General features: G+C 36.8%; 1 protein-coding gene across 1 annotated transcript in view; it reads left to right on the forward strand.

Moving 5' to 3' along the window:
• Window positions 1-25,205, forward strand: part of LOC136879384 (polycystin-1-like protein 2) — a 421,935-nt gene that overhangs the window by 61,171 nt on the left and 335,559 nt on the right. Inside the window, exon 7 of the mRNA XM_068229099.1 lies at window positions 11,769-11,889. Within this exon, the coding sequence (XP_068085200.1) occupies window positions 11,769-11,889 (121 nt within the window). The remainder of the gene's footprint in view (window positions 1-11,768; window positions 11,890-25,205) is intronic.

Consider the following 25,205-nt stretch of genomic DNA (forward strand, 5'->3'; position numbering starts at 1 on the left):
TGAGGGAGTTTTTAAAAAGTAACTGTGATCGGTGGAATACTAAAGAAGTATTAAAATTTACCTATGATAACAATGACATTTACAGTAAGATACAAAAATTGAAAACTAGAAAAGTGGCTGATATTGATAAGGTTTCGGGGGATATACTAAAGACAATGTGTTGGGATATAGTACCATATCTGAAGTACTTGTTCGATTATTGTTTGCTTGAAGGAACTTTACCAAATGAATGGAGAGTTGCTATAGCAGCCCCTGTGTATCAATGGAAGGATGATAGACATAAAGTCGGTTTGACATGCATTGCATGTAAGCTTTGGGAAGGCATTCTTTCTGATTATATAAGACATGTTTGTGAAATTAATAACTGGTTTGAAGGAAGGCAGTTTGGGTTTAGGAAAGGTTATTCCACTGAAGCTCAACTTGTAGGATTCCAGCAAGATACAGCAGATATCCTGGATTCAGGAGGTCAATATTGGACTCTATCGCGATTGACCTATCTAAGGCATTTGATAGGGTGGATATTGGGAGACTACTGGCAAAAATGAGTGCAATTGGACTTGACAAAAGAGTGCCTGAATGGTTAGCTATGTTTCTAGAAAATATAACTCAGAGAATTAGAGTAGACAAAGCTTTATCTATCCCTGTAATAATTAAGAGGGGAATTCCTCAAGGCAGTATTATTGGACACTTATGTTTTTTTATGTATATATCAATGGTATGTGTAAAGAAGTGGAATCAGAGATAAGGCTGTTTGCAGATGATAATATTCTGTACAGAGTAATAAATAAGTTACAAGATTGTGATCAAATGCAAAATGACCTCGATAATGTTGTGAGATGGACAGTAGGCAATAGTATGATGATAAATGGGGTTAAAAGTCAGGTTGTGAGTTTCACAAATAGGAAAAGTCCTCTCAGTTTTAATTACTGCATTGATGGGGTGAAAGTTCCCTTTGGGGATCATTGTAAATACCTAGGTCTTAATATAAGGAGAGATCTTCATTGGGGTAATCACATAAATATGATTGTTAATAAAGGGTACAGATCTCTGCACATTGTTATGAGGGTATTTAGGGGTTGTAGTAAGGATGTAAAGGAGAGGGCATATAAGTCTCTGGTAAGACCCCAACTAGAGTTTAGTTCCAGTCTATGGGACCCACCAGGATTACTTGATTCAAGAACTGGAAAACATCCAAAGAAAAGCAGCTCGATTTGTTCTAGGTGATTTCCGACAAAAGATTAGCGTTACAAAAATGTTGCAAAGTTTGGGCTGGGGAGACTTGGTACAAAGGAGATGAGCTGCTCGACTAAGTGGTATGTTCACAGCAATTATAATAAGAAGTACTTCTTATCCACCTATTCATTACAAATCACCTATATTTGTGTTTACATTTTTATACAATTAATTCTTCTAAGGGACATGTTTCACTCTTGTAAAGAGCATTTCAGCCATTAATTTTAATCTTAAAATGATGTTCGTGAACAGTTGTAAACATATTAAAAAGACAATAGTCAAAATTAAAATTACAGTAGTCTAAAAATCTAATTACATCACATCTAAAAAACAAAAAACAACTTTGAAACACTTCAAAAACGTGATAATATAAACATTTAAATTTATCACAATGTCCATTCAAAACCTTGTGTCTGAAACTATTATTGAATCTTCATCTTAAAAACAGTAGTAAATGTTTTTCTATAAAAACAGCACCAAGGTGAACATCATTCTTACGGAAAAACGAAAATGTTCCGAGCTGTCAATGGAGAGATGGCGTGGAATGACATCAGTGGATGAATATGTCCGAGTGATGTCTTTTAATGTAGGAAAGTTCACATTATGAAGATAAAGCTGGAATTCAAGAGGACAAATTGGGGCAAATATTCGTTTATAGGTACGGGAGTTAGGGATTGGAATAACTTACCACAGGAGATGTTCAATAAATTTCCAATTTCTTTGCAATAATTTAAGAAAAGGCTAGGAAAACAACAGATAGGGAATCTGCCACCTGGGCGACTGCCCTGAATGCAGATCAGTAGTGATTGACTGAACAATTAGACAAGCATTGCAACTTTGAAACACATATACACCGAAAACACTAACTTCAGGGATGCCCAATTAGAGAAAAAATATATCTAAACTCTACCGTAAAAGAATATTGTTCACGATAGACACTGAGAATGCATTAAAAATGCCTGTGCATCTTAATGTGAGATCACTTACATATAATTAATCTCATAATGGAACCATATTGAAGTTGATATATTAAAATAATAAAATTTTATTTACAACCACCTATTCAGTACATTACAATATACTCATTGGATTATAGTACAATCATGAAGTAGTTTAATCAATCAATCAATCAATCAATCAATCAATCAATCAATCAATCAATCACTACTGATCTGCATTTAGGGCAGTTGCCGAAGTGGCAGATTCCCTATCTGTTGCTTTTCTAGCTTTTTCTTAAATGATCACAAAGAAATTGAAAAAGTATCGAACATTTACCTTGGTAAGTTATTCCAATCCCTAACTCCCCTTCCTATAAACGAATATTTGCCCCAATTTGTCCTCTTGAATTCCAACTTTATCTTCATATTGTGATCTTTCCTACTTTTAAAGACACCACTCAAACTTATTCATCTACTGATGTCCTCCCGCGCCATCTCTCCACTGACAGCTCGGAACATACCACTTAATCGAGCTGCTTTTCTTTGGATTTTTTCCAGTTCTTAAATCAAGTAATCCTGGTGAGGGTCCCATACACTGGAACCATACTCTAGTCGGGGTCTTACTAGAGACTTATATGCCCTCTCCTTTACATCCTTACTATAACCCCTAAATACCCTCATAACCATGTGCAGAGATCTGTACCCTTTATTAACAATCATTTTTATGTGATTACCCCAATGAAGGTCTTTTCTTATATTAACACCTAGGTACTTACAATGATCCCCAAAAGGAACTTTCACCCTGTCAACACAGTAATTAAAACTGAGGGGACTTTTCCTATTTGAGAACTCACAACCTGACTTTTAACCCCGTTTATCATCATACCATTGCCCACCGTCCATCTCACAACACTATCGAGGTCACCCTGCAGCCGCTCACAATCTTGTAACTTATTTATTACTCTGTACAAAATAACATCATCCGCAAACAGCCTTATCTCCGATTGCACTTCTTTACTCATATTATTTATATATATATATAAGAAAACATAAAGGTCCAATAATACTGCCTTGAGGAATTCCCCTCTTAATTATTACAGGGTCAGATAAAGCTTAGCCTACTCTAATTCTCTGAGTTCTATTTTCTAGAAATATAGCCACCCATTCAGTCACTCTTTTGTCTAGTCCAATAGCACTCATTTTTGCCAGTAGTCTTCCATGATCTACCCTATCAAGTGCCTTAAATAATGGGACATGTTTCGTTCGGGATACCGAACCTCATCAGCCATAATACACAAAGACTAGGTCAGGGCCCTGAGTTTAAAAACTATCAAAATAGTATCCTTATATCAAAAGAGTAAGAGTGTCATTATAAAAGAGTGATCATTAATGATCAACACAATGTGAACAATAGACTCAACATTGTAACAAAATATGTGCAAATTAAAAACAAGTATTTATCATGAAATGCATTAACAATAAACAGCTGTAAATTAAAAACAATCGTGGGGTGTTAAAGTATGACAATAGACATTGTGGACATTGAAATATACATCAATGTGTGAAGCGTGGACTAAATTAACATTTGTGTGGTTGGAATTCCTTCAAAATAATTAAAAACAAGAGCTAAAATAGGGTTCGTTGAATCATCGCGAGTCCAAGTTGAACCAGTCTAAAAGCACATAACAGCAATACAGACTAAGGTTTACATATGACGTGAACACCAATAGTTATGAATTCCATAGGAGAGACATGATCTTGATACCAAAAGAGAGTTCAAGTTAAGATAGTCAAAATGCATGTGCTAGCAATAAGTCTAGGAAACTGTATGTGATGTGGAACACCAAATAGTGGATTCCTTATAAAGTAACAACAATCTTGAACATACGGGGATTTCTGGCAATCCACAGGTGAAAGAGGATGGCACATATTGGAGTCTGAAAAAGAAAAAAAGTGGGAATGCAAGTTTAGTTGACAACAGAAGATGAAAAGGAAAAATTGAAAAAGGGAGCTTACCCCTGGAGCTGGTATGAGGTGTCCGCTAGCGTTGGCTGCGTGAAGCAGACTGGCGAGTAACTTTATTACTGCTTCTAGTATACATACATAGTATAGTATATAGTATGTATACGTACAGGTGGGAAGTGAGTCATGTGAGGAGGGGGAGCGGCCGATGCCTTGGGCAGGTCAGGCCTTTGACTCTGTTCCTAGAGAAGCTATGTGAACGGTATTGCAGCGCTTTGGCTGTACTGACTGTTTTGATGAGTAGGGAGTCCATCTATGTGAAGACTCCAGTTAAAAAGATCTCTTGTGTTTTCATGTTTGTTCTCATCTCCTGTTGGTCCTTCTCCTGCAACACCTATCATTGTGTTTATACAATTATGTGTTCCAATTTCTGATTCTAACTTTTGGACTTTGCTCATTGGAATTTTTGCAAGTCCCTAATACTCTTTCATTGATAAAACTCTCAGATTGACTGAATAACAAAACTGTACTTTTTGATTAGTATAGGGTTCTCATAATGCAGTTTTTAATTGAGACTTTTTTTTAGGAAACCTGGGTCATTTTGTAAAAAGAAGAGACATGTTAACAGATAGCAATATCAGAGATAAATCCATCAGATATCATAAATTACAATCGCACTTCTACTATGAAGAAGAATACAACTACTGAGCGAGTTGGCCATGCATTTAGGGTCACGTAACTGTGAGCTTGCATTCAGGGTATGGTGGGTTTGAATTCCGCCGTCAGCAGTCCTGAAGATGGATTTTCATGGTTTCCCATTTTCACACCAGGCAAATGCTGGGGTACCTTAACTAAGGCTATGGCTACTATCTTCCTTATCCTAGCCTTTTCCCATCCTTTGATCTTTTAGTGCAATGAACCACTAGCAAAAAGGAAAAAACCAGTAAAACTTCAAACCACACAATGAAAAGCATAGATTCATAAGAGTATTTTTCAGGCTTTTAATAACTCATTACAGAAGTCTTTCATTTTGATATTTGGGCATGAAACTCTGCACATGATAAGCCCTTAAAATGTGCTTTTACAACTATTAAAGCTTTCACAGTTTCAATTTCTGTGTTAATGACTGGGCCGATGACCTACAGTAGATGTTAGACTCCTTTAAACAACAAACATATCTGTGTTAATGGAGTAAAAATACATCATGGGGGATCACTGTAAGTACCTAGGTGTTAATAATATTATTCCTTATACACTGGTAGAAAAAATATCCAGACACTATGGAACAAGGAATGTAGAATACGGAAATTTTGGCAATATATTTGTCGAGGTAACATATTTAATTGTTTAAAGGTATAAGACTACAGGTTAATATCCGTGTGAGAAAAGCCATCGCAAATGTGCCATGCTGGTCCATTAACAACCAGTGTAATCGCCTGACTGTTGAATGCAGGTATGCAAACGTGTCGTACAGGTGCCAGATGTGAGCCTGTGAGATGGAGTTCCATGCTTGCACTTGGTCGTTCAATATAGGGACAATTAATGCCAGTTATGGATGATGCCGGGTTGTCCAATGATGTCCCATCTGTGCTCAATTGGGGCAGTTCGGGGTATCGAGCAGGCCAAGGCAACATGTCGACACTCTGTAGAGCATGTTGGGTTACAACAGCGGCATGGGGCATGCATTATCCTGTTGGAAAACAACCCCAAGAATGCTGTTCATGAATGGCAGCACAATAGGTTGAATCACCAGATGGACATACACATCTGCAGTCAGGGTTTGTGGGATAACCACGAGAGTGCTCCTGCTATCATAGGAATTTGCTCCCCTGGCCAGAACTCCTGGCGTAGGTCCAGTGTGTCAACGCCGCAGACGGGTGGAATGCAGTAGCTCACCTGGCCTCCTTCTAACTAACACACCGCCATCACTGGCACCAAGGCAGAACCGGCTTTCATCAGAAAACACAATAGACCTCCACTCCATCCTCCAATGAGCTCTTGATTGACACCACTGAAGTCGCAGATGGCAGTGGTTTGGGGTAAGTTGAATGCACACCGCAGGGTGTCTGGCTCAGAGTTGTCCTTCAAATAACTGATTTTGAACAGTTCATTGCGTCACTGCGGTGCCAACTGCTACTCGAATTGCTGCTGCAGACGCAGTCCGCTGTGCCACAGCCATACGCCGAATACGGCGATCCTCCCTCTAGGTGGTGCCACAGGGATGTCCGGAGCTTGGTCTTCTTGCAAGCGTACCTTTTCGTGACAACTTCTGCCAGAACACATGCACAGTGAAGACATTTGTGCCAAGTCATTCTGCAATAGTGCAGAAGGAAAATCCACTTTCACGTAGCCCTATTATACGGCATTCTTGACCCACTCGCAGTCACTTCGTCCAGTCTCACAGGTAACTAACATTCTCACACAGTACAGCCTGTATTTAAAGCAAACCTGATGTGGAACGTCATGGGGCCACTACTAGCGCCACACTAATGCGATTTGTGGGAAATTTGAATAAACTTCATATTTCAATATGCATAAAAATGCCTACCAATGTTCGTTAATCTAGCACAACCCTTTCTTGGTGTTTGGATATTTTTTCCGGCAGTGTATTATAAGAAAAGATCTTCTTAGGGGGATTGTAAATAAAAGTTACAGATCTCCTCTTCATATGGTTATGAGAGTACTTAAGAATTGGAGATAGAATGTAAAGGAGAGGGCATATAAGCCACCAGTAAGGCTCCAGTTAGGGTAATGTTCCAGTGTACAGGACCTTCACTAGGATTACTCGATTTGAGTTCCAAAGAAAAGCAGTACAATTTGCTCTGGGTTATTTCTGACAAGAGAGTAGTGTTACAAAAATATTGCAAACTTTGGAAGGGAAGACTTGGAAGAACAGCTCGACTAAGCAGTATATTATGAGCTGTTAGTGAATGATATTAGTAGACGAATAAGCCTAAATGATGTTTTTAAAAGTAGGAAAGATCATAATATGAAGATAACATTGGAATTTAAGAGGTCAAACTGGGGCAGATATTTGTTTATAGGAAGAGGAATTAGGGATTGGAATAAAATACCAAGGGAGATGTTCCATAAATTTTCTAAGTTCTTTGAATAGATGAACAACTGACAGGGAATATGCCATCTTGGTGACAGCACTAAATGCAGGTGATTGATTGATTGATTGATTGATTGATTGATTGATTGATTGATTTATTTATTTATTTATTTATTTATTTATTTATTTATTTATTTATTTATTTATTTATTTATTTATTTATTTATTTATTTATTTATTTATTTATTTATTTATTTATTTATTTATTTATTTATTTATTTATTTATTTATTTATTTATTTATTTATTTATTTTTAAGTAGGTTTACTCATTTGCCCAACTTATTTATTTAATTTATTCATTCTTTTTTTTTTCTTGATTTACATTTGTGGTGAAGTTAGGGCTCACGGCCCTCTCTTTCACTTTAATATATTAATGAAAAAGCTTGTTCAGCAGCTGTATTGAACCCTGGTTGTGCTAAAGAAAAACTTACCAGGCATTTCACACCATTTGTCACTGTCTCTTTCATCTTTCAATTCATTTCACACTTCATGTTTGCTTTCATAATATTTTTCTTACATAAGAACTCATCAACTAGTCTTCTTTATTCACAGTAAATTTTGGTGACACTGTTTGTTTAGAAAATAGTGTACACCACACTTGAATATATTTAATGCAGACAAAATAGAAATCTAATGCATAGTTTTTGAGCTTTTCATCCATCATTTTAATGTATTTGCAACTACGTATTTAAAACAGAATAGATTTCTGTAATCCACAGTTTATGTTAGGAAAGACATTTCTATAGTCGGACATTTGGAGAAATGTCAGGATATCAAGACATTTTTGTAAGTAAACAGGATTGTCCCAGGGAAAGTGGGATGGATATTGTTAGTAGTGAGCCTGACTGGAGTGTTTTATTTTATACTAGCTGATGTACCCGTGCTTCGCTACGGGATTCTCAGAAAGACTGACTTTGTGGTTTTCCTAACTGAAATCAACATAGGTCATTACAAAAACGTAAGTATGAATGTAGCGATTAAAAGCAATGCTATCAAATAAAATACTCGATCAAATGGAAAGCCGCACGTTTTATCACTTTTAACGAACAGTGCTGCGGTTAGATTGCGGTACCAATCTGATAGTCCAAAGTTCCAGAGCTGGGATGACCAGGCCGCAGATTGCCATGAACACTCATCTGCCATTATTCCGCTAAATATGCACACTGTTCATTCCAATCAGTGCCTCAGAGTAGGGATTGAATAGCCCGAATGCTATGATGATCCAGAGTGTTACGTACCATTACTATCAGAAAATTTATAAACCAGGGGAATGGCATGCTAAAGAAGAAATTTATGTAACTCCCCAGCTACTTCCCATCAATATTCAGGCAGACTGTTACACTCTGTACGACTGGGCGAGTTGACCGTGTGGTTAGCGGTGCGCAGCTGTGAACTTGTATCCGAGAGATAGTGGATTCGAACCCCATTGTCGGCAGCACTCAAGATGGTATTCCATGGTTTCCCACTTTAACACCAGTCAAATGCTGGGCCTGTACCTTAATTAAGGCCTAAGGCACTCCTAGCCCTTTCCTATCCCATCGTCGCCATAAAACCTATCTATGTCGGTGCGACGTAAATCAAATAAAAAATACTCTGTACGCAGCAGTAATCCTATCTACCGGAGATGAGGGGCAACAGAAGACACAAAGCACATCACGACAAACAATGGTCAATGTAATGTTATTGTTGATCAATGTTATGAGCTTTCCATATTGTAGGCCTACACATTTAGTTTTCTTTCGACTCTGTGATTTGTAAAATATTTTATACCGTAAACTGTAGTTTCTTATTCTCCGACTTTACATACCGATTTTCATTAAATACTGTTTACCCATTTTCTCGTTACTCGGCGCTGATATGGACTTAAGAAATATTTGAGAATTACATTTTAGGCCTTCCCCTAAGCTACCATTTCACTCAGCGTGAATAAAATAATTTACAGCCTAGAATATAGCGACTTATTTCCTGACTTTGCATACCGATTTTCATCAAGATAGGACTACTAATAACAATATTTGAGAATTCAATTTTAGGCCTTCCCCTAAACTACCATTTCACTCAGTGTGAGTAAAATGATGTATAGCCTAGATTGTAGAGGCTCATCCCCCGACTTCACATACTGGTTTTCATTAGACCACTAATAACATAAATAGTTGAGAATTCAATTTTAGGCCTTCCCCTAAACTACCATTTCACTCAGCGCGAGTAAAATGATTTATAGCCTAGATTGTAGAGGCTCACTCATCCCCCGACTTCACATATCGATTTTCATTAAATTCTCTTCAACCGTTTTCTCGTGATGCATGTACATACATACATACAGACAGACAGACAGACAGACAGACAGACAGACAGACAGACAGACAGACAGACAGACAGACAGAAATTACGGAAAAGTAAAAAGTGCATTTTCTTGTTACTATGGACATGACCGATACAGAAATACCATTTTTTTCAAATTTTGAGCAATGTACAGACAAAACTCTTATTTTATATATATAGATACAGAGTGTCTGAAAATAAGTTACAGAAATTGTAAGAGGACACAGTGTTCTGAAACAAAAATCGATCTGTGGCATTTTTTATTTCTTCTTTGTGAAAGCTCACCGGAAAGCTCGATAAAGAAATGTAAGTTCATTCATGAGCAACTTCTGTGTTAGCCAATGCAGCTTGTAGCTTGCCAAACTGTCGTGCCTGATAACATTCAGCGTTGTGCTACCATAGTAATGATGACATATCGCTCGCTCACATGCAACCTTGCTAGTACTGGCGGCGTATCACTAAGCAACATCTGATCTTCATGCCCAGATAATGTAGAGTCATTATTCTTATTATTACCATTGTTATTGTGCGCTACAGTATCCTGAACTGACTGGTGCACAATAGTGGAATACTAACAGTAAAACTCCTGCCTGTTTTGGGTGAGCACAGTGCATTGGTTTTATGAAGCATGCTGGTAAACACAGTACATTTTGTACATGTCAAACTGCGCCACACTGCAAAATATTTACTGAAATTACATGCCCATGAAACATAACTTATGTAATAAAAGTAAATATTGCAAGCACATCCTGTGGTATTGACAGATATTAAAGATTGTTTAGTACAGAGTACACTAGGATATAGGCTAATAAAACTAAGTCCAAAATAGATCTGTATATTATTATTGTGTTTTGGTTGGTGTTAATCAGAAATGTACACCACTATTAATGCCAAACATCATCTTCATGTTATTTAGATTTCCTGACATAGCAGGCTGGGCCTTCCCAACTTGACTTTAGAGTCCTTAGGCCATTGAGGAGACATGTTTAGTGATAATTGAATTATGTTAATTGTTTTTATGTATCATGCATACTGTGAACATTAATATTTTTTTATTTCATTTTTGTAGTGTGTTTCAAGCATGAAAACTTACATGAAATTATTCTTTAAATTTATCTTTCCTGATATCCTGCTTGTCGACTCCGCTCCCCTACATATGTTGAGTCACGTAGTGCACACTACTGTATCGCACAGCACATGTAAACAGCTGATACCCTGCATTCCTTAGTCACGCACTAATGTCTGTACTCTGCTAAAAGATATTCTGACCATTTCTGCATATCCCATGCAATTTCCTTGGGAATTTTGAATGCTAATATTAATACTCTTCACTGCTAATGTTCTGTTACAAATTCAGTGCACTATGTCACAGGACATAAGAGATATAAACCAGTTACCCCTGACGATTAACTAAAGGGATTAGGAAAAATGGATGATGGATCATCTCTTTTAATATTGGATTTATTATGCCCATAAATTTTCTGTAATTTATTTTCAGACACCCTGCATATGCTACAATTTCCCTTAATTTAATATTTGTTTGATCTTACAGTTTTATAGATCTTATTCTTTTTCATGATGAAATATAAAGTTACAGAGCTTATTTCTGTCAATTCAAATATGCTGTGACATCATTTCATTCAGTCTACTTTTACAGTTTTCTGAAATGTGGCTATTCTTACAAGAATCTGGACTTGCCACATACAGATCATGTGTGGATTTATTTTCCTTATGTTTAAAGGCACTGAAAATGAATATCATGCTTTTGCTTATGATTAAATTGTTATTATAAGATCATTAATTTTGTTCCGATTTTTTTAAAGACTAGCACTGTTAGATTAACACCAATTCATGAAAGTGGTGTGTTCTGAGAACACAATACTTTGGTGCTTTGTAACCAAAAATTAATTTAAGTGTTCACAATGCAGTATGAGGTTTTGGGGATGTTAGGCAGGTTGGCATTTCTCTTAATGCCTTTTTTTTTCCTTCTAATATGTCAGACATTAAAATTGCCTATGACTTCTAAAATGCTTCCCAGAAGTTGGAATAATGATACGTCACAAATTCTATTTGCTTCTGAGTTCATATTTTTACAGTATATTTTTATTGAATTGACAGTGATGTAGGGTAGTGTAGTTCTAATACATTACAAACTCCCATGCTTCATTTCTCAACTAATCCTTACTGATATTACCAGGTAAAACCAATGCAGCAAGCTGTTGGTGAAGAGGACCTTATGAATTCCATAAAGGTCCTTGTGGAATCAAAGACTGAAAGTGGAACGTTACCTACCCTTTTGTCTGGTGGAGACATGTCAGGTGAGGCAGATAAAACACTGATACATCTGTGCAACGTTGTCCAACCTGTTATCTGGTACATATCAGAGGAAAAGCCGACTTGTGTTGAATGAACACTGAGATAGTTATTTACCCAACGGCCATGGAAAGTAATCTTGTACGCTAGGAGTGAGATGTTTACTGTGGCTCAGACAGAATTTTGAAACGAGTAATCTAAACTTATCACTTCAATGACTGTTGTGTACTTCATAGTACGGTATGGTGAATGTACTTATTTTAAATTAAAAATATAATTATAAGTAATTTGGTACATCGTCACTCAAATCATTCACATTTGACTCGTGCAGTGACATTTTTTGTTTCTTGTGTGGACTGCTATGAAAGATATGGATGAATGAAGGTAATGCACACTTTATAATATACTGTGGTAAATATGATATTTATCTGTCGGAAATTAGTTAACGTGGTAATAGCGGCAGATTACTTGAGCTGGCCACGCACAGGTGGCATCTTGCGGAGAAACAATTCAACAAGGTCAACCCTAGAACTAATAAGTAAGGTGTTTCCTGCTATGTTACACTCATGTATTGAAAAAACAATTAAGACCTGAAAAACAAAGGTAATTACTGTATGTTTGATATCATTTTACTCAGAAAATAAACAGCAGTGTACATATTTGACAAAAATAGTGTTTCAATTGAGTTTCAGTGAGTAATTTAAACCTAAGAATTTCATTTTTGTCCGTATTGAACTGAGAATGGAAGATAGGAAAACTTAAAGGGTCCACCTTTTCAATACAAAAAATGTTATAGTTTATTTATAACATGTATTTGCACTTGGAACTAGTTTCGACGCTGTTTGGCATCATCATCAGCCAAAATGTGGGAAATAGGCCAGCATGTAGGCATTTATATTACACAAGGCGTTACATTAAACAATACACATCTTACAAGGGGATAAAAACAGTTACTTAACTTTTGCTTTCTCAACGATGCATTTGTTTCTACATTCGTCCCTGTTTTTATCTCCTCGTAAGATGTGTATTGTTTAATGTAACACCTTGTGTAAAAAATTGGTTTAATGAAGGAGTTATATCATGTTCAAGTTCATGCTTTCACGTCTCTGCACAATATTTAAAATGAAATTTACCGTTGGTCTTTATAGCTATTGTTGAGAGTGAAGGAGAATTTCCTGTTGCGTATGTTTATCAGGAACTCAAGGGAGACTTCATTAGTTAGTCGGAACATAGAAAAAATGATGAACTCTTCTCAGAAGAACTCTTAAGGTTTCACTTTACTTTTTCCTGCCTGCTGGCTCTTCAGAAATGTGTGCGCGTGTGTTTTATATTCAGGAATCATTCAAGACGAATATTTTCGCACTACAAGATGTGTGGTTAAGGTTATTTTAATATGTATAACTTTCCCTGTTTTTATCTCCTTGTAAGATGTGTATTGTTTAATTTCCTGTTGTGTATGTTTATCAGGAACTCAAGGGAGACTTCATTAGTTAGTCGGAACATAGAAAGAATGATGAACTCTTCTCAGAAGAACTCTTAAGGTTTCACCTTACTTTTTCCTGCCTGCTGACTCTTTAGAAGTGTGTGCGTGTGCGTTTTGTATTCAGGAATCATTCAAGGCAAATATTTTCGCACTGCAAGTTGTGTGGTTAAGCTTATTTTTAATATGTATAACTTTTGCTTTCTCAACGATGCATGTGTTTCTACATTCGTCCCTGTTTTTATCTCCTCGTAAGATGTGTATTATTTAATGTAACACCTTGTGTAAAAAATTGGGTTAAATGAAGGAATTATATCATGTTCAAGTTCATGCTTTCATGTCTCTGCACAATATTTAAAATGAAATTTACCGTTGGTCTTTATAGCTATTGTTGAGAGTGAAGGAGAATTTCCTGTTGTGTATGTTTATCAGGAACTCAAGGGAGACTTCATTAGTTAGTTGGAACATAAAAAATGATGAACTCTTCTCAGAAGAACTCTTAAGGTTTCACTTTACTTTGTCCTGCCTGCTGGCTCTTCAGAAATGTGTGCGCGTGTGTTTTATATTCAGGAATCATTCAAGAAGATTACTTTCGCACTGCAAGATGTGTGGTTAAGGTTATTTTTAATATGTATAACCTTTGCTTTCTCAACGATTCATTTGTTTCTATATTCGTCCCTGTTTTTATCTCCTTGTAAGATGTGTATTGTTTAATATAACGCCTTGTGTAATATAAATGCCTACATGCTGGCCTATTTCCCACATTTTGGCTGATGATGACGCCAAACAGCGTCGAAACTAGTTCCAAGTGCAAATACATGTTATAAATAAACTATAACATTTTTTGTATTGAAAAGGTGGACCCTTTAAGTTTTCCTATCTTTCAGTGAGTAAGACTCAAACAAAACATAAAAATAAAAAAAGAAGAATCATTTTTCAAAATTTAACATCAAGAAACCACTGAAAATATAACATTATTGAAATTTCAAAATATACAAAATTTGCAAAATTTTGGGAAATTTTTGAATCTGTGGCTCTCACAAAAGGAAATATGCCGCACATGCACAGTCGAAAATCACTGATCCTCATTAGTCAGAATTCAAGGATTCCGTATATGAAATTCTTTTATAACATCAAACTCAGGTTCAGGCAAATAAACTCTGGCCCAGTTCTGACGTTCAGGCTCCATCTCTGAATCTTCATTATTTCCCTTGTTTTCATACTCAGTCATGTTGATCCCTTCGTCATTATCACATAACAGATCCTGTACGGAAATATTTCTATTAATGCCAGAACAAGAAATCTTCATCTTCCAACCACTCACGAATGTCACTATATCTACAAGAATCAATCATTTACTAGAAAATACCATAAGACAATACAAATAACCAGCAACATCGATTAGACCTCGCTCGCAACCCAGAACTACGAAATGAAAACATTGCCACATTTATTTTACAATCAGCACTCAGAGTAACCCACTACAGAAATCAAAATCGCAATAGATACGAAGCTTGAAATGTCTGCATTTGGAAAATATGTAATTCGATTTATATTCCATCGATTTTAAATTATTTCTATCAATTTGTGATGATGACTACATTGCACCGCACAGTGCAATGCTAGCACTACAGAAAGGGTGAATAGCATTGCTAAAGTGATGTTTAGATCAGTTCTAAGGTTAAATTTGGGGTTCACTGATTCATAATCGCTCTGACTATCTGTGTTCACGTCACTGTGAAGCGCAGTTCAACCACTCAGAAACTATTTCTAAACTAAAAAGTGCAGGAAGTAATTAGAGTGCAGTAAAGCATTACACCATAGTATGAAATAAAGTGTGTTTGCAGACAGAAGCTGAGGTGAAGAGAACATCACAGTCAGCCCACCCACTTCCGGTTACCTGCGGTCATGAGAAACAACTCACCTCTCCTGCACACGAGATATATAATTTATTTCATATTGCTTATCACTACACTAGCAGATGCTACTTTTACTCAGTTTGTTGATTTATTCAGTGTAGTAAGCAGGTGTACTGTTTTATTGATAGTAAAACTAAGTGCTGGAAAAAGAAAAGAGCATGTTTTAACAATACAATAGAAAGTTAGTGCATTAGAATGTTTAGATAAAGGTAACATTGTGCAACCGATCAAATTGGCTGACCAGTTTACGTCACAGAGCTGTGGGCTTGCATTCGGGACATGGTGCCTTCAAATCTCTATGTCATCAGTCTAGAACATTGTTTTCTGTCCTTTCCCATTAACACACCAGACAAATTCTGGAGCTGTACCTTAATTGATGATGATGATGATGATATTTGTTGTTTAAAGAGGCCTAAGGTCATCAGCCCTGTACCTTAATTAAGGCCAGAGTTACTTCTTTTCCGGTCCCAGCTCTGTCCTATCCCATCATCGCCATAAGACAGCTGTATGAGTCAGTGCAATATAAAACCAATTTTAAAAAAATACGCTGAAATATCTTAATGAAAGTATTGTTGTTTGGATCATCAGTACATAGTCCGACTGGTTGGCTGAATGGTCAGCGTACTGGCCTTTGGTTCAGAGGGTCCCGGGTTCGATTCCCGGCCGGGTCAGGGATTTTAACCTTCGTTGGTTAATTCCATTGGCCTGGGGGCTGGGTGTTTGTGCTGTCCCCAACATCCCTGCAACTCACACACCACACATAACACTATCCTCCACCACAATAACACGCAGTTACCTACACTTGGCAGATGCCGCCCACCCTCATCGGAGGGCCTGCCTTACAAGGGCTGCACTCGGCTAGAAATAGCCACACGAATTTATTATCATCAGTACATAGATTGATTTGATGAAGTTCTCCACAACACCCTATCGTGTGCTAAACTTTTCAATTCTTTGTAACCACTACATACTACATCTGCTCTAATCTGCTGGTCATATTCATACCTTGGTCTACACCTACCTTCCTACCACGTACACATCCCTCAAAAATTAACTGAACAAGTCATGGGTGTCTTAAGATGTGACCTGTCATTCTGTCTCTTGTCTGGTCAAATTTCCCAAAATCGTTCTCCTCTTACCAATTAGATTTAGTATCTCTTCATTTGTGATCAATCTATCCATCGCACCTTCAGTATTTTCTGTAACACCACATTTCAAAAGCATCCATTCTCTTTTTTTCTGAGCTAGTTATTGTCCATGTTTCACTTTCACACAATGCCACACTCCAGATGAAAGTTTTCAAAAATATCTAATTCCTATATTAATATTCGAAGTAACCAAATTTTTTCCTCAGAAAAGCTAGTCTGCATTTTTTGTCCTCTCTACTTCTGCCATTATTTATTGAACTACCCAAGTAACAATATTCATCTAATTCCTTAAAGACATTATTTCCTAATCTTATATTTTCCCCATCACCTGACTTTGTGTTACTTTTGTTTTGGATTTATTTATTTTCATCTCGTTCTTCTCCTCCAAGACTGTTCATAACATTCAGCAATTTCTCCAGATCATTTGTAGATCAGATAAATAACAGCATCATCAGCAAATCTCAGAGACTTGGATTGTGATTCCTTTTCCAAATTCCACTTTGATTTTCTTTACTGTCTGCTCTATATAAACTTTGAAAAGGAGAGGGGACAAATTGCAGTCTTGTCTCACTTCTTTCTGGATTGCTGCATCTTTTTCATAGCCCTCGATTCTTATCACTAGAGACTGATTTTTATACAGATTGTAGATAATTCTTCTTTCTTGGAACCTGATCCCAATCATCAATAGCTTGATCCAATCAAAATAATCAAATGCCTTTTCTAGATCTATGAATGTTATGTGCATGGGTTTGTGCTTCTTAATTTAGCCCTCTACACTCAGACATAAATTCAGTATTGCTTCACGTGTCCCTACATTTCTTCTGAAGTCAAATTGATCTTGTCCAAGCCTGGATGAGTGGCTCAGATGGTTGAGATGCTGGCCTTCTGACCCCAGCTTGGCAGGTTCGATCCCGGCTCAGTCTGGTGGTATTTGAAGGTGCTCAAATATGTCAGCTTCATGTCGGTAAATTTACTGGCACCTAAAAGAATTCCAGCACCTTGGCATCTCCAGAAACTGTAAAAGTAGTTAGTGGGACATAGAGCAAATAACATTATTATTGATCTTGTCCAAACTTGGCTTCAACTTGTCTTTCCATTATTCTGTAAATGATAGGTGTTAAAATTCTGCAAGCATGAGATATTAAACTAATGGTGCCATAGTTATCACACTTGTCAGCACCTGCTAACTTGGGGACAGGTGTAGCAATAATCTGTCTAAATCAGCTGGCACTTCTCCTGTGTCATACATCTTACACATTAAACGAAATAACCTCACCATGTCAGTTTATCCTAAGGTTGTCAGTAATTCTGAGGATATGGAATCAATTCCAGGTGCCTTGTTCCTGTTCACGTGTCCCTACATTTCTTCTGAAGTCAAATTGATCTTGTCCAAGCCTGGATGAGTGGCTCAGATGGTTGAGATGCTGGCCTTCTGACCCCAGCTTGGCAGGTTCGATCCTGGCTCAGTCTGGTGGTATTTGAAGGTGCTCAAATATGTCAGCTTCATGTCGGTAAATTTACTGGCAACTAAAAGAATTCCAGCACCTTGGCATCTCCAAAGCTCTGTCAAATTTTGACTTCAAAACTGGGTTTCCCATTTCATCAGCATCAATAGCCTCTTCTTGTTCCAGAACCTTATAATCTATTTCTTTCCCTTGATATACAGTTGTAAAATATGTTCCTATCATCTTTCTGCTTTGTCTTCTTTCCCGAGAAGTGGTTTTCCAACCAAACTCTTCATATACCTAGTTTTAAACCATACACCCTTCAACATCCTTGCACTTCTCATTCAGTCATTCTTCCTTAGCTTGTCATGCACTTCCTATCTACTTCATTTAATCACCTGCATTCTTTTCCGCCCTCCACATGTTTTCATTATTGTACTGTCACTGTTCACCGATCAAGTCTAGTAATCTCCTAAGTTATCCTTTGATTCTTACTTGATTTTACCTTTCTTCAATAGGCCTCCTGATCTCATTCTTCACAAGTGTCCACTCTTCAGCTATTGTGTTTTCTTCAGCCTTTTCATTTAGTCCTTGTACAATGTGTTCTTTGAAACAATCATTCTCTCTCTCTTCCTTCAACTCATCTAGATCCTATCTCCTTGCATTCCTTTCATCAATTTCTTCAACTTCAAGTGGCATTTCATGACCACCAAGTTGTGGTCAGAGTCCTCATCTGTTCCTTGGAATCCCACAATTGGTTTCTGAATCTCTACCTATTCATAATGAAATCTGTTTGAAACCTTCCAGTGTCTCCAGGTCTTATCCACATACATGCAGCCATCGCTTGTGGTGTTTGAACCAAGTATTACTAAGGACTAAGATATGATTGATGCAGAATTCTACCAGTCGACTTCCTCTTTCATTCTGTTGCCCTAGTCCAAATTTTCCAGCTATGTCATCTTCTCTTCCTTGGCCTACCAATGCATTCCAGTCTCCCACTGCAGTTAGATTTTCATCTTCTTTTGCATACTGTATTCAGTCTTCTATCTCATTATATATTTTTTTGATGATGGGGGCACTTTCGTGTATGTAGCGCTATGCCCTTTCTCCATTCACCATCCATAAATTGTATCTACAATTGGTGGAAAATAAATAATAATAATAATAATAATAATAATAATAATAATAATAATAATAATAATCATCATCTGCTGAACTAGTGGGCTTAAAGACCTGCACTATTATGGTGGGTGTTAGCTTGGTATCTATCTTGACAACAATAATACAGACACCTATGCTGGTCATGGTGGCTTATCCACTGCCCTATTTTCTTATTCATTGTTAAACCTGTATTATTATTCCTGTATGATGAACTCTGCTCTGGCACAAGACTTTATGGAGCCCCTTTGAGGTGTTTCAAGGATCAGCTAAAGCATACTATGAAAAGAGCTGGAATTAACACTCAAACCTGGGATGCGCTTGCTGAAAATCATACTCTCTGGTATTACACTGTTTCTGCATTAGTTCTGTGTTTGAAGAAGAACAACATAGACATGAAGAGGCTAAACGACAATTACGGAAGTTCTGTCAAACTCAGCCCCGCCCACCTCTAGCCATTCCATGTTGATTTGTGTGGACGTATGTTTCATGCCAAGATTGGGTTACTAAGTCATATGAAACATATTCACAAAGCATTGTGAAAGTCAAAATGTAAACTGCTGAAGAATTTGTTTACTTAATAGGGTGAAATGGATCCACTTATTCAATACAATGATTAATATGACTATATTTTCATGATAAGTTATATTATCATTACAACATTAACATTATACTGCTAGTTTCAACCATCTTGGGCCATCATCAACTATATGTAACTGAAAATAGACACAATAAAATATTAAAATACACAAAAGCAACTAAAAGCAAAAAGAAGATATTAACATAAGTCTGTGGTGAAAAACATGAAGATGGCACCAATGTTTATTTGACGCATAGTATTGTGTGGTAGAAATAAGTTTGATGACAAGATACTATGTTGTAAAGTACAGACTTAATCTTTCTTATCCTTGTGGTGAAAGATTCACTTGACAAACTCTTGAAACTTAGTTGAGGGGAACATCTATCAATTGTTACTGTAGTAAGTGGTGACCCAGAAGATGTAAAGTCTGTTGATATGGATCGGATGTGTCCAAAATAAATGTCTGGAAGGAAAAGGAAAAAATTGAATCACTGTCATTGAAAAAAAGGCCTAAAACAATGTGTATAGTGAGAATTTACCCCCACCCCCCCTCCCCACCCACTCTTCTCTCTCCCAGCTTCAAGTGAATCTTTCGTCATTGGCGGAGTATGCCACACTGATCGTTGAGTTGAAGCAGAGACTGGGCGTGGGAGTTTAGGTTGCGAGGGGAGTGGGGGAGGAGAAGTGGGGGTGATGGGGAGCTGACAGGGACATTGAAGCTTCTGCTCATACTGGATTTATGTTCTCTATAAATAGGAATAATTATTTCAAATAAAATATTGAGCTTTTTGGATATTTTGTTTAAGTTATAATTAGAGTTAAAATATTGTTCTAGGTGGATGTAGCAACTTTCAAAAATATTGAGAAGAATGCCTTTGTCTGCAAACTTTAAAGTGTCCAAGTGCAGTACGTCATGTTTAACAATAATAATATACACCCAATTACTAATATTTGAAGGAAATATACAGTAACCTAAATATAACTTACAGAACCAATAACAATAATTCTTCCATATTCTACAATACACATTCAGTCAATCCTTTTAATAGATTTAAAAACTCGGGAGTGTATAAACTTAGATGCGAGGAATGTGAGACAACGTATTTTTGTCAGACTGGTAGAAATTTCAAAACACGTTATTTAGAGCATGATAATGCCAAAAAATATAATCATTTTTCTGCCATGAACCACATCTGACTTCAATCATCATTTCACATCTATTAATCAAGACTTGGGCATTTAAAAATGTCACGGACAAACGCAAGCTTCTCAATAATTTTGAAAGTTGCTGCATCTACCTAGAACAATATTTTAACTCTAAATATAACGTAAACAAAACATCTATAAAGCCCAACATTTCATTCAATATAAAAAGCCCAACATTTCATTCAGTATAATTATTCCTATTTATAGAGAAAAATTCAGTATGAGTGGAAGCTCAATGTCCCTATCAGCGCCCCACCACCCCCATTTCCCCTCCCTCTCTTCTGCAGCCAGCCTCTGCCTCAACTCAATGATCAGTGTGACATACTCCACCGCTGTCGAAAGTCTCGCTTGGAGCTGGGTGAAAGAAGAGAGTTGGGGGTAAGTTCTCACCATACACATCTTTTTAGGCCTTTTGTTTAATCACAGCAGTTCACTTTTTCCTTTTCTGTCCAAACTTTTTATTTTAGACACATCCAATCCATATCAACAGAATATCTTCTGGGTCACCACTTCTTACAGTAACAATCTATTAAGACTATACTTTACAACATAGTATCTTGATATCCAACATATTTCTGCCACACAATACTATGCGTCAGATGAACATTGGTGTCATCTTCAAGTTTTTTACTTCAAAATTATTTTAATACTAGCTGATGTACCCTGCAAGGAACAGATCACGAGAGTGGCAACATTTAAATACCTGGAATGTCACATTAATGATGACTGGGACCTTACTTGATCCGATGCAGAATTGAGCAGGCCAGAACTTCTTTTCAGAGACTTAGAAAACTTTTGACAAGCCGTGACCTTTCCATTTTACTATGGACACGACTACTCCGGTGCTACGTTTTCAGCATTCTGTTATACGGCGTTGAGGCATGGACACTAACTGAGACCATGTGCAAGAAGTTGCAAGCATTTGAAATGTGGATGTACCGAAGGATGCTGAAGATACCTTGGACAGCTAAAATGACCAATATAGACATTTTGCACCGTATGAACAAAGAACCAGAAATTCTCACTACCATCAAGAGAAGGAAGCTAGAATACTTTGGTTATATGATGCGGAACTGTAAATACCACCTTCTGCAAGTAATACTCCAAGGGAAAATTAATGGAAAACATGGTCCAGGGAGAAGTAGGACATCATGGCTCGGCAACTTGAGCCAGTGGTTTGGGGTGACAAAGCTTACTCTGTTCAGAACAGCTATGAACAAACAACAGATCACGCTACTGATCGTCAACGTTCTGCGAGGACATGGCACATGAAGAAGAAGAAGAAGAAGAAGAAGAAGAAGAAGGATGTACCCTGCTTCTCTACGGAATTCTTAGAAAGACTTTTTTTGTGGTTTTCCCAACTGAAGTCACCATAGGTCATTACCATGACGTCAGTAGGAATTTAGCAATTTAAAGCAAAGTTATTATGTAAAATACCCCATCAAATGAAAAACTGCACATTTTCCCACTTTTAACGAATAGTACTACGGTGCCTAGGGTTGCCAGGTTGTACGTTTTTCCTATATTCTTACATTTTTTTACTGTTAATTTAGCCTTATGTTTTTATTTTCCCATGCGACACTTTCTTCCATTTTTTAAAAATATTTGGTGCTGGCTTATCGTAGAACCCAACACAATACTTCCCCTTACTATGCATATAACAAAAATGCACATTAATTTGATTACATTTGTTATTATTACCATTGGGATATAGAGTTTACGGTAGTCTGTGTTTAGGTTGATACTTCTGAAGAGCACTCGATCGCCCAATCAATAGTGCTATCGATATACTTCATTTCCGATTAGCTGTTTTACACATGTTCGTAAACTTCATTACAGTGATAATTTATTGAATCCATACAGTTCCCCTAGTTTTGTTGGAGAATCGTAATAAGTTCACCAGCGAAGAAGAAATGCTACAAGCAATGGCAGTACAGTCAAGTGTACTTGAAGAAATGGGAAGATACTTTCATGTGGGTTAGACCTGGTTCAGGTGATCAACATGCTTTTTGTACACTGTGCAAGAAGGAATTTAGCATTTTGCATGGTGGACAGTTTGATCTCAAGCAACATGCCCAGTAGAAAGGACATCATTTAAAGGAGAAAGCAAGTAGTCAAACCATGAAAGTGTCTAAATATTTTGTGAACACTAAGCGAATGTTGTCACAGCTTGTGATTTAGGACTTTCGTATTATGCAGTCAAACATAACCTGAGTTATGCAAGTTTGGACTGCAGCAATAAATTGATGTCATGTATATTCTCAGATTCAGAAACAGCTGTAAAACTTCCCTGTGGCAAGACAAAGACAGAAATATTAGTGAAAAACGCATTAGCACCTAAAAGTGTCAGTGATTTTGTTAATATTCTAAAATCTCCTGAAAGTAGTAAGTTTTTCTCCGTAGCAACAGATGCTTTCAACAGAGGCAACAAAAATATGTTCCCAATTTGTATAAGATACTTTGAACCGTTAGTACGCGTACAGAACAAACTGTTGACATTTATTGAACAGTCTGATGAATCTTCAAATGCAGTGGGAAAATTAATCGTTGGTAGTCTGGAGAGCCATTCACTAAATATTAATAATTTAACAGCATATAGTGCTGACATTGCTAATGTGAATTTTGGCAGGAAACAATCTGTTTATCAATTGTTGCTTTCCAAGAATCCCAACCTGCAGAAAGCCAGTTGTTCAAATCACATGGTTCATAATGCGATGAAGCATGCCATGGAAGAGCTGGAAATGGATGTAGAGAATCTTGTTTTGAAGATCTAGAATCATTTCTCTGTATCACCTAAAAGCCATGAGGAACTGAAATAATTTTTTGAATTTATGGATTTTGAGTGGTCTGAAATATTAAGGCATGTGCCCACAAGATGGCTCTCCTTAACCCCTGCCATTAACAGATTGATTGAGTACTGGCCAGCTATAAAGAGCTATTTCAAGAGCATTGATGCCTGTCCGAAGCAACTTGCTTCAGTATTTTTAGCTGAAGACCCAGAGAACAAAATTATTCCTGAAATATATTTGCATTTTGTGTCAAATATAGGAGGTCAAATGCAATTGGTATCAAAATACCTGGAAAAAAAGGGAGCTAAGTATTATTGAATCTCATAACAATCTGTGCATGATCTATAACAAGGTCACACAAAGAAAGAACGATAAATTCTATGGGAATGAAACTCAGAAATTAATGAGAGATTTCAACAACATCCCTTAAGAAGGTTTCGTGTGAATTTGATTGTTTCTATGATGCATTGCTGAAATATCTCAAAAACCATTGACTTCTCAGCTGGTAATAAGTATGCAAGGTTGGAACCTCTTTCTTTGAATGGGGAAATACAATATTGTGACTTTGAACTTGCAGTTGAAATACTCAATCTACAAGATCAAGTCAACCTGGACCAGCTATATGTAGAATTTTGTGAGGTGAAAGATAACTTTACTGACTGTATCACTAAGGACGGTGATGTTGTGTCTAAGTGGGTGAAGTTCTTCACACTAGTGACTCAACAAAAAATAACAAATATCTCTCTGCTCATATGTTTTATACTAAGCATACCAGGTTCAAATGCTTTTATGGAATGAATGTTTTCAGTGATGAAGAACAAGTGGACTAATGTTAGAAACAGGTGTTCACCAGAACTCATAAAATCAAAGCTTCAAATTGTAATACATTTTGATATGTCCTGCAAAGAGTTTTATAACCTAGTTATGAATGACAGTAGATTCGTAGATAAAGCTAAATCAGTTTCAAAATACAAAAGTGATACGAAGCAGTAGGGTTCAAGACGTAAATGTGAGTGGTTTTTGATCGAAAATGGCATTTAATAAAAATATGAATGCATGAGTCATTAAAAAAATATGTCCATGAAAAATCTTTTTTTGTGTGTGTAGAAAGTGGCAACCCTATTTTTTGTAGGTAGTGTATTAAAATAAAACTACCAGAGATGTTTTTCAGTAAGTCATAAAATCTTCCTTTTTTCCTGACAAAAACCTGAAAATCTTTTTTTTTTTTTTTTGTTTGTTTGTTAAATGTGCACACTACTCATTCCAGTCAGAGCCTCTGAATAGCTGGAATGCTATGATGAACCAGTGTGTTACGTACCAGTAGCATCAGAAAATTTATGAACCAGAGGAATGGCATGCTAAAGAAGAGAGAGATCTAAATCCCCAGCTACTTCCTGCCAGTATTCAGGCAGGCTGTTATATTCGGTACGCAACAGTAATCCTGTCTATCGGAGATGAGTGGCAGCAGAAGACACAAAACACATCACAACAAACTGTAGTCATTGTAATGTTATTGTTGATACAGTTTTATGAGCTTTCTATATTGTAGGCCTTCCAATTTTGTTTCTTTCTGACTCTGTGATTTTAGGGCATCTT

Source organism: Anabrus simplex, chromosome 8 (genome assembly GCF_040414725.1).
Source record: "Anabrus simplex isolate iqAnaSimp1 chromosome 8, ASM4041472v1, whole genome shotgun sequence".
Lineage (NCBI taxonomy): Eukaryota > Metazoa > Arthropoda > Insecta > Orthoptera > Tettigoniidae > Anabrus > Anabrus simplex.